The sequence below is a fragment of the Colletotrichum spaethianum genome, assembly GCF_022836535.1.
Source record: "Colletotrichum spaethianum MAFF 239500 DNA, contig09, whole genome shotgun sequence".
Lineage (NCBI taxonomy): Eukaryota > Fungi > Ascomycota > Sordariomycetes > Glomerellales > Glomerellaceae > Colletotrichum > Colletotrichum spaethianum.
In genome coordinates, this window is record NW_026054779.1 from 483,576 (window position 1) to 496,995 (window position 13,420).

The window sequence follows — 13,420 nt, forward strand, 5'->3', positions numbered from 1 at the left end:
CCGCTGGCTGTGGCCTGTTTGTGTCCTCCTTGAAACAGGAGTCCATCCGCCCAGGACTCCCATGGTTTCTTATTTTCGCGTGAACGCGAACCGGCTCTCAGCTTCGACCTGTTCGAAACAAAGGCGGGTCGGACAGCTGAACAAATGGACTTCGGACTTGCTCCTTGCCCAGGCCACAGTGCCACCAAACCCCCTTTTCCCACCGTCATTTCAAGGCTCTCATTTCAGCCTCTGGTCGCATCCTGTCACCTCTTGTCTTTCCCCTCATTCGCCCACTGACCAGCTACCCCCTGTCTCTCCATCGCGACTCCTGTTGCGTTAAGTCCGTCGTAGCATAGCAGGATGGGTTCCAAGCCTCTCTTGGCCCATTCCATCCTTTCGTGCCGATGACCCCCAAAAAAGACTCCAGAGATCTTCATAATTCTCCGCTGTACGGCTTAGGGGCCCAAGGCCAACACGGGGCTCCCGCTCGCCGCGCGCCATTTCACAACACGAAAGGCGAAGGTTGGTCATGGCAACTGCGAGCAAATTTTGCCTCTGGCCTCGGGATTGGAGCGAAGCCAATCTCGGGTCGAGGTAAGCGCGTTGCCAGTCGGAGACAGGCAAGACCGTAACGTTCCATGAACCCGAATTCACTACTCTGTGCTGGGCTCCGTCCCAACAGCTTCATGACGATCACGGGGGACCGCGCAAATGGTCTTGTCCGCTCGCGCAACCATCGACTAGATGGACCGGACTATCCCGAGCCCGTCCACGCTCCAAGCTGTAGCGTTCCCTTCCTGGGCTGCGAGCACTCGTATCCCAGCTGGCTGGGTTGCCTCAACCCCACATCTTGCAAGCCGTCAGGCGGTGGCTGTGCAAGCCAACTGTCGACAATAGGCTGTGGCCTCTGCTCTCGCTCAACCCGGTCCTGAGCCCAACTACTCTCAGCCCTTTCGGCGGCCCAGCAACACTCAGCTTGCAGTCGTCTGTCTTCCAAAAGCTCGGACGCTTCTTTACTCAGAACACGGCGGGACACACCGATCCTGGCATCTGAACGTCACTCAGCCCACCTCTGGCCTTGCCCTCCATCACCCATCGTGCGCCAGCGGTCTGTCCCTCGTGTCCGAACTTTTGCTCTATACGTGAAGACTTTTCCTTGTTCGCCTAGGTCCTGATGCTGACTGGAGTTCTACTGATGGAGACCGCCTTGTCGCCTGATTACCCAAACTTCTCCATCACAATCCTTGCAAATTTGAGGTTCGGTCTTCTCCATGTCGACTGTGGAGGAGGCGCAGGGCTTGCAGAAAAGGACTTGCTTCAGAGACCACGGCTCTGGGGCTGGTCGGTTGGCAGGTATCACAACATACCGGTGACGGGAGGCTTGGGAGGCTAAATCGGCACATCTCTAGGTTGTGTGACCACCGGCAGCGCGCCACACCACCTGTCTCGGGACTGCCTGGTCGATCTCGGGCTTTCGAGAAACGATCGCTGGCTCCAAGAAAGTCAAACCAAATATATCCGTGATGCCACCATGCCCCGGCACGAGCGCCCGGGCAACGGATCCCGAAAAGAAGCATCCAGGCAATCCCCCGAAAGTCGAGAGAGCTCACGAGCCGGAAGCGCGCCGCTAGCGCCAGCGGCACCTCTAAATTTAACTCGAACCCGCCCACTCTATGCCAACCCCGTATCCTCAGTCTCTAAATGTGGGAAGGTTCAGGCTAACGGAGAACGGCGTGACATGCCAAATGGAGCATCTGCCACTCTTTCGCTAATCTTGACAAAAAAACCTCGTAACGCCCTTTCTATCTGGCGGACGTCCTATCCACACGTCGGCATCTTGCGACCCCTCGTCATGTTACTGACATCTGGTTGCAGGTGACTGGCCTCACTCAGCCTTATGGCGCTCTTTTTCGTTTTCTCTTTGTCCAACCACCCCAAGAGACATCTCGTAAGGCGCTGCGCGAGACTGGGGTCGAACAGCAGTCAGGTTCACGAGTCGGGTTCGATGGCCACGGCGTCTCCGACCGGTTCCCACTGCTCCCCCCCGCGCCCGTCTCGGATGTCTGGCTGGCATCAATCAACCCAAGTTCATGCCCCATCGCGGCCAAACAAACGCCACATCCTCAGTTTCGCGCGGAATTGAGCGAGTGGGCGCTGACATGCCCTTCGCATCCCTTGATGCAATCAACAGACGGTGGGTAAGCTTATGGTCTTGGTCAGAACGCACAGCAAACGTCGCCAAGAAGTGGTCATCTCTGGCGCGACTACCAGGCGTTTTATCCATTGGCTTGCCTTACTATCTGACAAAGCTGGGTGGTCAATGTGCAGGTTTACATACATTAATTTGCTGTGCCGCTTCCAGCAGGACGAGCTGAACGTCACCTCTAGTCTCCTACAACGGTCGCTGACTGCCGGCATGATGATGACAGCGCATCGCTTTGCTGGGTCCCCTGTCACAGCCCAATCAACCATATTCCTTGGCGATCCTGTCTATAGTCTTGTTTCCATCTCAGCATGGTTGGGTTGTGAGGCTGTTAACGAACTCAAACAGCGTAGATGATTGATGATCAACATTTGTTCTCATCATTCCAATTTACTCTTCAGCAGATTCAGTCAAGGTGGAAGCTGGTTATGCTGGCGTGACGCCGAGTAATATGGCGACACAGGTTAGGGGACTGATTTATCCTTGAATACTTTCGCGACAAGTCATACAAAGTCAATAATTTTGGGTAGCAACATCCTCTTGTAATACAAAACTGATTTATTAAGCAGACATATTGCTAGGGTATCAATGCCGCAACAGTCCTAAACCTCCTCAAACCATCATGACCCAATCTTCGGTCTTGATATAAATTAACCCGCTTGTCAGGATCACTTCCTTCGCAAAACCGGAATTCATCGCCTTCGTGTTCGACGTTTCAACGTGACGGACGCATCGTCAATAAAATACTATGTCCTTTCACTAGTACGTAGTGTTGCCTGACGCGGGTACGGAGCCGTTGGTATACCCTCCCGCGTTTCCAGCATGTCCGGCCTGTCCATGTCCGACATGACCAGGTCCGGCGTGTGCACCACCAGCGTGGCCGGGTGCGTTGTGGACCGGCGCATTGTATCCGGGCTCCCCGTGTGCGTGGTGCATGGCCTTCTCCTCCTCGGCGATGGCGAGCTTGTTTCTGCGGCGATGATCTCTGACCTCGTGGAAAGAAGCAGTGATTGCGTGGAGGAGACTATTAGAAGAAAGTGTTAGCATCATTATATACTGCGACATGGGTTTGCAGGACTTACGTGCTGATGATACCCAGAATAAAGGTGCCCCAAGGCAAGTTGCAAGTATCGTCGTTGCTCGCAGTCTGGCCTGAAGCATTGTTGGAGCCGTCGCGGAGACGAGTGCCGTTGTAGCAGTGTCTCGGGCCAGCCATGCCACCGTTGGGAGAGGTGAGCACGGCGACGGCGATGAAGGCGCCCACAAAGAGGAGGTCGAGCACGACCCACAGCCAGCGGAGCCAGCTCTTGCTGCCCGGGCTAGAGTTCTTCTTGATACATCCGAAGATGGTCGTGATGAGGGTGTACAGCACAGCGGCGGCGAGGATGCCCTCGACGGCACCGTAAGAGCCGTTGACGCCGCGGCGCGTCTTGATGGAGTTGACGAGGCGGTAGACCTTGAAGAGGCGCTGAGAGAAGATGCCGAGGGAGATGACGGAGGAGAGGAACTGGAGCACGCGCGTCAGGCGCAGGAATAGCTTGTACAACTTGGAGTGCCGCAGACGGTCCGGGACGAAGCGGGTGAGGAGACCCGTGGGCTTCTCGCGGTGGACAGGGCCATCGAGTGGCGCGTCCATGGGGCGACGCTGGTTCATTGCGGTCATCGCGGAACGAGTTTTTGGATGTAAGTGAAGTGTTATTCGGGGTATGGCTGCTTCACCAATGGGCGGATGATAGTGGCGGGCCGCGGTGAATGTTGCTCCGTTTGAAGTTGAGTCGACTTTGTCTGTTTCCCAAGGACCAACCCAGAAGAGTCGCTGCCATTGCCTTCTTTATGTACGCCCGAATCTCTAACACGATATCGAACAGAATGATGTCGCCCCATGAAACGACATCACGCAACGCCGCAAACAGGGCAGGATTGTGGCTGACCATCGTCACCGCCACGTAACGACGAGGAGGGAGCAGCAGCAGGCTCCGGACCCATCACCAGACGCGGTCACATATCACAGGGCCTGGAACGAAAATAAGTGTTCGCAAGCGCTCCTCTGGTCCGCTGGAAATGCTCCGGGAGGGCAAGAGGTGACAGGGACGGGATTAAGCGACCCGTTGCTGGGGCCTGGGAGTGAGCCGCATACCCGTACTGCCGTGCCTGTGTGCGCATTGGGCTACTGCACAAATAGCTTGGCCGACGCGTGCTAGACATCAACAGGAGATTCGATTTTTTTTCTTTCTGGCTGCTCCCCCGGATGATCTTTGGCTATTGGCGGTACGCCTTGAAGGGGCTTCCAATCGTGGTGCCAAACAGATCATCATGACCGCATAGGGACCCAAATTACAATCGCTTGGCTCCTGACGTAGGGCTGACCGCACACTCGACCTCGAGTAATCTCGGTCTCGTATTACGTAGTAGAGAGACAATCGAGACTTGTGGGCTTGCCTTTTTTCACTTTTCACTAGCAGGTATGCTTAATTCCATGCTTGTCTGCGAACGAGACCTTTGGCGGCGCCCCTCAGCGAGCTGGTTCGCGAAGCAGCAACGATTTCCATGACAACGTGAGAGTTACATACCGCGACACGTACTAACAATGTTTCATGATGGGGCATGATTGTACTTTCTGTCATTATGATTAACTCTATACCTATATTTGGGTCCCTTGTGTTGGCGTTACGTGCTCCTAGCAACTCAAGGCATGATGCAACAAGTATACCAAGTTGAGCGCAACGCTCTCTCATATTCGTACAACAATGCTGAAACAGGGACTCTGAAGTAAAGTGGAGGCCCCAAAGAATAAGTGTAGGAGTGCCGCTGGCCACTTGACGCTTGTCATGATACGATCACCGGACGCTGTAAGGCTTCGCTTCATGGGCCCACATTGTGTTAGAGGTATGTGAGACTGCAACATGGGTTTCCTACCTTCTCAAAAGCATTTGGAGACAGCTGGGAGGAATTATAATAGGAAATCCAACATGTAGCCGAATAAATTCGCGGCCATGCTTCTCTGCGCTCGGGGGGTTGGCTCTGCACACTGCAGCTTTTGGACTGCGTATCTCGAGGCTCTTCCATATGCACAGATAACAGCCATTGAAGTAATTCAATGCGGCCTTGGAAACCATCGTTTGGGGCGAGTAGTAGGCTCTAGCTTTACCGTTGTTTTGAGATGGATAATGACCTAGTCCGATTGTGTCGAGATAATCCGCTTCGAAGCACAACCTTGAAATCAGCACCGATTCAGAAGCAGACGTCATTTGACTGGCTCATTACTGACCTTCAGCTATTGGTAATCTTGCGCATAAGAAAATCTCAAAGGAGAAGGACCTGTAACGAGGCTCTTGGGCGTGAATCCAAACAGTCAGGGAAACGAACAGCGACATCAATGGTGACTCTTTGCAAAAGGCAATCCGTGTCCCCGCCTGAACTGGACACTAGTGCAGGATTCCTAAGTGTACGTCACCAATAGGCGACTAGCCCATTCGTTCTTCCTTGACAGCCTTAAATTCTCTGATAGCCACTCGGAGATGTATATACGGGGAGGGCAGGACTGCCTGCCGCCAGCGCGGCTCGAATGGCTTCACATGCAGACACTATCAGGATGGGTTTGACCTCGGTATCACAAAATTAGTGTTTGAAATTGGAGGTGATGGCAGACTAGATTGGGGCTTTTCATCGAAATCTGTTCGCTCGATAGTGGCACCTTCAAATAATGGCTGTTAAACGGGCCATTTGAAAATTCTTGCCAGATTTCAAGCCAACCATCGAAGCCTTTCAACACATCCTTGGTACCGAATTCAATTATTGGTCCCTCGCAGATATAAAGCTAGTCGGAGAGTTTCCAGATGTCTTGGTTGGGCGATTGAATTTGGTGGGTCGGGTCTAGCGCGGCTTGAGTAAAGTTGAAGCCACGAGAAAGCCAAGGGTAAAGAAGCTTTGGGATATTCCTGTCAATGGTTGAAATACAGAGTTTTAAAAATGGTTAAAATACATCGGATAGAGGCGCCTGTCTCCCTCGAGATTCTCGACTTCGGCGACAGCTTGCGAACCCGACTGGCAGCAGCTTGATACGCGGACCCTTACGCGCAGACAGTCATACCCATATGACTAAACTCAAGAGTCTATTCTCGGTGGTAAGGGTTTATTACGCATCTTGTCCGAGAAGGCATGTGTGAGACATGGTATGATATTTCTTTGGTCATTAGGTTCTCAAGAACCACATGAGGCTTCGCCTATGGTAATAGACGATGATTATAAGACTTCTGCTCCGTCCTGTACAACAATCTCAATTCTCTTCCTCTTCAAGTCACTGAATCAACACCGTATACCAGATGTCATATAATCGTCCACGTTCTCTTAGTCATTCATTTTTTTCTTCTTCTTTTTTCTTTTCTGTTTAAACCCCACCATGACATATTCTGGTATGGATCAAACGTCCATGGGCCATGGATTTGTTCAGAAGCTGGCTCGTTTCTACGAGAGAAACCGAATCGGGAAACAGCTCCAGGAGGGTCTTTGCCTTCTCGATGCTGCGGTCTCCCATGAAAGCAACACGGCATACCATCCCTACGATTCTAGAATGGAACGGCCCTTCAGCCCGCCTCTGCTCTCGCGTTCCAGAGCCTCGACGCCTTCCCTCACTTTGACACGTGCCAGTTCTGACGAGCAATGGAGATATGGACTTTTTCAACACCTTGAGAATGAGACCAGCATCCGCATTCCTCCTTACCGAGTTGTCATATCGCCTTCCACTGGTACCGAAGTCGTCATTGAGGATCCAATTAGCGGGGAAGGTGTGAAAACGCTTGGCGAAGTTTGGAATACATTGGATGTCAGACTGAAGTACCGCGCTGTGGTGCAACTTAGGGAGATGCTCAAGGCGCTGAGGTCTATTAAGCCTGAAGAGATCCCTCAACGTCCCATCATTGCCGACCGTTACATCTCTCGTCCCGGGACTAATCCTAAGAACCAGAAAAGGGTCTACAAGAATAATGCGGAGTTCGTCCACATCCTTAAAGACAGTGTTGGTGCTGTAGCCTACGACGATGATCTCGTCCGTAGCGCAGTCGAATTCGTTGACGAGCTCACAATGTCCAGGTGCGAGCTCGTCTTCACTCACGGGAACCTAACAGCGGACAACATCTACGTCTCGGAGTGGACAGGAGATATCCTAGCAATTGTGAACTGGTCGGAGGCTGGCTACTACCCCGTGTACTGGGAGTTCGTCAAGGCCAAGTTGTCCTATAACGACGAGCCATACTTTGACAGGGATGGAGCGGTGGAGATGATATTGAAGCCTTGGCGGATTGAACTTGCCCTCATGAAGCCGGCTCATGAGATGATGTATTGAGTGCACAAGAACGGTATATAGATTCCGGAACAGAACGGCGAGCGAGCTGCACCTTTGTGGAGTTATCTGCTATTGCTTTGCTACTCTGTCTACTTTGTGGCCTTGTGAATGGGATGAAATGCAGGCGAGCCAAAGGTATGTCTTTTTGCGGCATCAAGTTGTTGACTCACTGAGAGCTGGCAGAAGGCATGGAGAAGGGGCCAACCATGGCCGAAAACACTGACTCGTAGCACGTCCTATGACCGAGTTTTACAAGGTAATCTCAGCGGTTGTTTTCTGAGAAATTCTTCCGTTTAATACTATTGATCTGACTGTTTCCTAAGCTAAAAGTGGTTGAACGTCCGGTTCCCATGACTTGTCCTCAATTGCCACATTCGGTAAATAAGCGGGGATCCGGCCCGGAAGGATTCCGGGGTGAGGACCTCTCCGCCAAATAACCGAACTTCATTTCACCTCGCAGCGATCCAGCCACAGATTAGCGATGTAGCGAAATTTCCGATTTGTTGACAATGCATGAAAACCACGGCTCAAAGTATGCTCCTGACGTTACCAATGAAGCGCGTCTACCACTCCACACATTCCCAAAGCCCTTAGTCATACCGCCGCTGAAACAGCCGCACCTGAATTCCATAATCTTCCTGCATGGTCGGGGGTCGAGTGCGCGTATCTTTGCGCCGCCATTTCTTTCCGCTCATGTCCGCGGACCACGGTCCGACATCGTCGTCTTGAGAGAAGCACTACCGCATACGCAGTTCACTTTTCCAACTGCGCCTCGGTCTAGGGCGACAATTTATAGACGCTCCATTATCAATCAATGGTACGACGGAAGTGGCGACTGGGAGGAAACGGTGTTGGGCCATGCACGGGAGACCGTTGAGTTCGTGCACGCGCTTATCAGGGATGAAGCTCAGCTTGTGGGTGGCGCGGGCAGCATATTCCTGGGCGGCTTCAGCCAAGGCTGTGCGGCTGCGCTTCTCTGCTTTTTATTGTGGGAAGGCGATGCCCTCGGTGGCATCCTAGGCATGTGCGGGATGCTGCCTATGGCTGACGCTATTGAAGACCTTCTGCACGAGCGTAACCATAACATTCATGGCGAGCATGAAGAGACGAACCCAGCAGATCCGGACGACGACGTCTTCGAGGCATTAAAGGACGAGTCGTTCTTTGGCTGGGAGGAGAACGAACCCGAAGCCGATCCACTCAAACAGGCCTTGCGTATCATTCGAGAAGAGGTTGGTATTCCTTCGCACTCATCCGAGTCAGTGCCACCGTTCCAGGAAACGCCCGTTTTCCTTGGTCATGGAAGCAAGGACGACAAGGTGTTGCTTCGACACGGTCAACAAGCCTGCAGAGTGCTACGACTGATGGGATGCAATGTCGATCTCAGAGAGTACTGTAAGCTGGACCATTGGTATTCAGAGGATATGTTGCAACATATGCTTGAGTTCCTTGGGGGCGAGAGGGTCATCTTGGCAGACATTGATGAGGCTGAAGAGACAGGAGCGAACCATCTAAGTTGATCTCACATATTGATGGAAAGACATCTTGATTCTGACAATTGAGCAAAAGGGGGTGGCGTATCTTCGTCGGTTCATTGCAAACGAGCATGAACGTGGACATGAGGTGAAGTATACCACCACGAGTTGGAGGCTCCGAGTAGCCCGGTACCACATAGCCCGGTAGAAGATTCGTGACGTCCCCCTTTTTTTTTTGTAAACTTTGATTTTCTTAAAGTCAATTGAAAGACGATGTACCCACTGTTGCCAAAGATAGGTGTTTCCCGCGGGGAACTAGTCGCCGTTGGACGAGTACCGTGTGCCTGGTTTAACAGAACCGCAAGACCCGCCGCCACTCTGTGTTTTGTCTTTATGTCATATATGGTTCTACAAATGAGCATGTGACTGAATAAAAGTATAAGATTGCTACACCTATTTAAACTACGCGTCTGCCTCGCTTTGCGGTCGTCTCGGTTCTCTGAGGTGAAATTAATGGCTCCGAATAAGTAATTTTCCACCATGACTATGACCTTCTTGAGCACTCTTTCGAAACTTCAGCCAATTCTTCGGCGTCAACAACTATCCTTATCATTGAATGGCATGGCACCTTCACCCATCTTCTTATTCCTCGCTCATTCGCTTAGGATGCAACAGGCGGATTTTCGGCGACCTTTGGCCCCAAAATACGATACTATTCCCTTGATGTTTTCCCGGGACCGTGTGACCCAAGCCCATGGATAGCTCGAGACATCTTACGACCTCTGGCAACGAAAAGTTAATCAGGCAAACTGAGGTGCATCAAGATGGTCGATTGTTTTACGGATACGGGGTTTTCTTCATGGGAGGCCGGATCTGCCGTCCACATTGCGATCCTCACACGAACCCATTAACACGACGAAATCTTAGTGATCAGAGTGGGTTACTGTATTACTTGCTACCTTGGCGGCCGGCAACCTCGACGATGAGACTCCACCGCCCTGGCCAAATTTTGGGAACCTTGTGAGGTTGCGGCCTGTTCACTTATTCATTGTGCTCACTCGACGAGTCACTTCGAAGCACGAATGGCCTCGATAAGCATTCATGAGTAAGGTTGATAGATGTGTTAGTAGTATGATAATTTAGGTATGTAACAGGTTCCCAATTGAGACGGTGGTTCGTTTCATTCAACTGCTGTATTTGTACTCTTGGAAGGACCGCACCTGCAGGCTGTAGACAACCCGGCCTCCAAAAAAACAAAACAAAAAACACACGTCCAGCTGGGCCTTTGAATGGATTTTCGAGCGGACAACTAGCAACGGGTACTGAAGAGCGACGTGCGTGCGTCCATGGTAAGCAAGGCCGCAAAACTAAAGGTTGTGTCCGCAACTCTGCGCCTCGCCCTCGTGATCTCTGGCCTGTTGGTACACGCAGGTTCGACCACCCCACGGTGGTAGAGATCACTCAGTTAGATGCCTTGATCCCTGCCGCCGCCAGTCAATCTCGAATGCAGAAAAGTCCGCAATGCCTCATGTCAGCTGGGCTTCAGCTCACGAGAAGTCCTTGAAGCGAAAAAAAAAAATACACATGCAACACCAGGCATTCGCTGGTGGTCTCCGACCCAACTACTACTCCGGCCCTCACCGGTTTATCGATGGGAGAGCGGACGGGATCCCGAGTTCTCCGGTGGGTATGGTCGCATGTGGTGTTGGCTGGGCTAGGAATTGCTTATACAGATAGAGTCCGCTGGGGGGGGGGCGGTTGTGCTGGTCCCGTCCTCCAGTCACCGAGAGGTGTGCGATGTGCGGGCATGGGACACCGGTTGGGCTATATATAAGCCTCGGTAATGGTTGATCTCTGCTGCCAGAACCAGCACTTGGTCTCAATCTAACCCAAAACTCATGAGATTCCGATACAAAGACCCACTCGCATCAGCATCGAATACTTTCTGTTGAGGCAGTGCGATTCCGATGAAAGATATGGAATGACTATGTGCTAATCTCGGTAGATATTTTGTCTACGGTAATACGTGGAACGGCGTGTTAGTAAATAGGGGTCGTAACCCAGGGCCACTATTTAAATTAAGGGTGTATAGCCTGAGACTCGACGTCTGGACACCCTAGAGACTGAATCACAGTGAGAAAGTTCCCGTACTGGTTCTGATGGTAGATACCCTGCTTTGAACAAGATAGGTATTGGGTAGAGCAGGAAGCCCATGAGCGTGAAACTATGGTATGTTCCCATTAGGACTATACCAAAGAAGATACACAATACAGTCAACAGGTTGAACAAAGGTGTCAATGTAAATAACAGCTGGCTATATGCTCTTACGAACAACCCTAAACTCAAAAACTGCTTGAATAGGCACTCGAACCCCGCCGATTGAGAGAGAAACAAGCCTCTATCGACAACTTAGCTGCCTCAACCCACCCCGGCAAAGGGTGCCGAGTCCGGCACAGTGTCCCAGGAATTCAGAAACTGTATTTATCCAAAGGATGTCGTTAAAATAGAGTCATCCAATATGTAGACGGTTGGTAGGGCCCCGGCTTATAGCCTGATCGACGTCGGCTTACATCCTAACAGCATCTTCCTATGTTCCCCTGCAAAAAGCCCGCCTTAGAGCCCCCTTCCCAGTCCCGAGATCCCGCCTGGATACCAGAATTTGGGCTGCCTGGCCCTTAAACCGAGCTTCTTCGGGAAGGTCTGTCGAGATCCCTTGTCCCGCCCGCACATGGAGGCCGTGGGGTGTGGGGGCTCAGCGAGACATCCACCTTGGTCAGCTGTGGGGTTGTTGAACATTGACAGGGCCCCTCGTATGCGTTGGATACAAAGAGTCAGGAGATTCATCCGCCTATATTTAACGTGAAATCAAAACGTAAGGTAGACAAAGCATCGCAAGGAAACCTAATGAGGCTGACAGCCAAATTGCATCCCGGCAAACCTAGTACTCATCCTGGAGGCTGAAGGATAGTCTCCTGGAAGATGATTGGAACCCAAACTCTGCTGTTTTTCCAAGATGCAATACTGAAAACGGCTAGACTACTGAATGTTGACTTGGAGGGAAGGGTTTGGCCCTAGGGCAAAGATGTTGCCAAGTGCCTGATGGATAGTTGTCGGCACAAGAAGATTCACAAACAAGCCCCCTCCCCCTTCGAACTTTGGAAGAAAATCGGTTCAACGGCTATAAGCGCAACATGTTGCGTCTTCGGGCATCAATGGATCTCTTGTGAGAGGATGGATAAAACAATGCTCAGATCGATGCATTCTGCCGAGCGGCTGGTAGAGCGACAAGGGGACAACACATCTTCTCGTGACGTCTTACTTCTATACTAGCAGCGGCTTAAGTGACTCGGTTCCATTTCATACGATAAAGATACAACACGTGTAGGAGGGCCCACCACTGAATGAGTCTTCTCGGCAGTAAGCGGCTTCAAGGCATGCGGTTTGCCATTGCTTCCACGACTGCCAAGCTAACGGAAAAGGTCTCGTCAACAGGCCGGAAATGCATTCACAGCGAAGACATCCCTGGAATCTGTTCTTTTGCTTCAAAGAGATGCCAACCAGAGTCATGCGCCACGGCCCATATCGGAATGGTGTCTTCCATGTCAGACTCCACGCCGGGCCAGACTCTCGAGATCAGCAACGCATGACGTTTCCGCCCCCGGATTACCCAAGCCTGCAGACGTGGCACAGGCGGCTCAGTGCTGATCTTTGTCAGGATGATGTGGTGCCATAGGTCTGGTTCCATTCGCAACGGCCAAAGGCGGGAGGGTGTCGTGCAACAGGACTGGTACGTGCCGTTGAGGTTTGCAACGCCGAGTTGTAGATTATCAGCTGAAGCCGAGACCGAGACGAGGCGAGAGATTGAGGCCAGAATCTTCACGGTGGACGGAACATTTCTCCGTCAATCAGAGGACAGAGACACATGCCGTATTTCCAAGCAAATGATGTGAAAGATCATACCGATGAACGCATGATACGGTGCGGCTGAAAGGGATGACTTGGCTTTGGGAGGAAACATCAGATGAGTGTTGTATAAAGTGCGGGGACAGCCGATTGCTCGTAAAGAACAAGGGGGCGACGGTGGTGATGTGCCACTATCCGACGTGATGGATGGTGTGTTGGGCAGATAAACCGGGAAAGCTTGCGCGGCGCAGCTGCGCGTCGATCAAGAGCGTTTACGATGACACTGCCCACACCACCCAGGCGGAGTTCTGCAGCAATCTGGGGACCTCAGGTCAGCAGACGCCCAGCTAATTCCGAGCACGCCAGCATAGACCCCCAGCGCTTGTTGAGATGGTGGTTTGGAGAGCGGGCAAACACTGTGAGAACCGTGAGAGACTCACACTGTCGCGAGCTTCTAGCCAAGACTTCGGGCACACCTACAGCCTGTTATCTGGTCACGAGCCGATGCGCGCATCT

At 52.0% G+C, this 13,420-nt stretch overlaps 3 protein-coding genes and 1 non-coding gene across 4 annotated transcripts; 2 read left to right on the forward strand and 2 right to left on the reverse strand.

Annotated features, from left to right (window-relative positions):
• Window positions 1-2,944: 2,944 nt before the first annotated feature.
• Window positions 2,945-3,839, reverse strand: ColSpa_04354 (uncharacterized protein; the record flags this gene model as incomplete). Its single annotated transcript, XM_049270566.1, has 2 exons — window positions 2,945-3,209; window positions 3,268-3,839. The coding sequence occupies 2 exons, from the start codon at window positions 3,837-3,839 to the stop codon at window positions 2,945-2,947; spliced, it is 837 nt and encodes a 278-aa protein (XP_049126523.1).
• Window positions 3,840-6,584: 2,745 nt separating this feature from the next.
• On the forward strand, window positions 6,585-7,526 carry ColSpa_04355 (uncharacterized protein; the record flags this gene model as incomplete). Its single annotated transcript, XM_049270567.1, has 1 exon — window positions 6,585-7,526. The coding sequence occupies one exon, from the start codon at window positions 6,585-6,587 to the stop codon at window positions 7,524-7,526; it is 942 nt and encodes a 313-aa protein (XP_049126524.1).
• Window positions 7,527-8,548: 1,022 nt separating this feature from the next.
• Window positions 8,549-9,046, forward strand: ColSpa_04356 (uncharacterized protein; the record flags this gene model as incomplete). Its single annotated transcript, XM_049270568.1, has 1 exon — window positions 8,549-9,046. One exon carries the CDS (start codon window positions 8,549-8,551, stop codon window positions 9,044-9,046), a length of 498 nt encoding a protein of 165 aa, XP_049126525.1.
• Window positions 9,047-10,584: 1,538 nt separating this feature from the next.
• Window positions 10,585-10,700, reverse strand: ColSpa_rRNA_016. The gene has a single exon (XR_007414247.1). It is a non-coding gene; the product is annotated as a 5S ribosomal RNA (ribosomal RNA).
• Window positions 10,701-13,420: the final 2,720 nt, after the last annotated feature.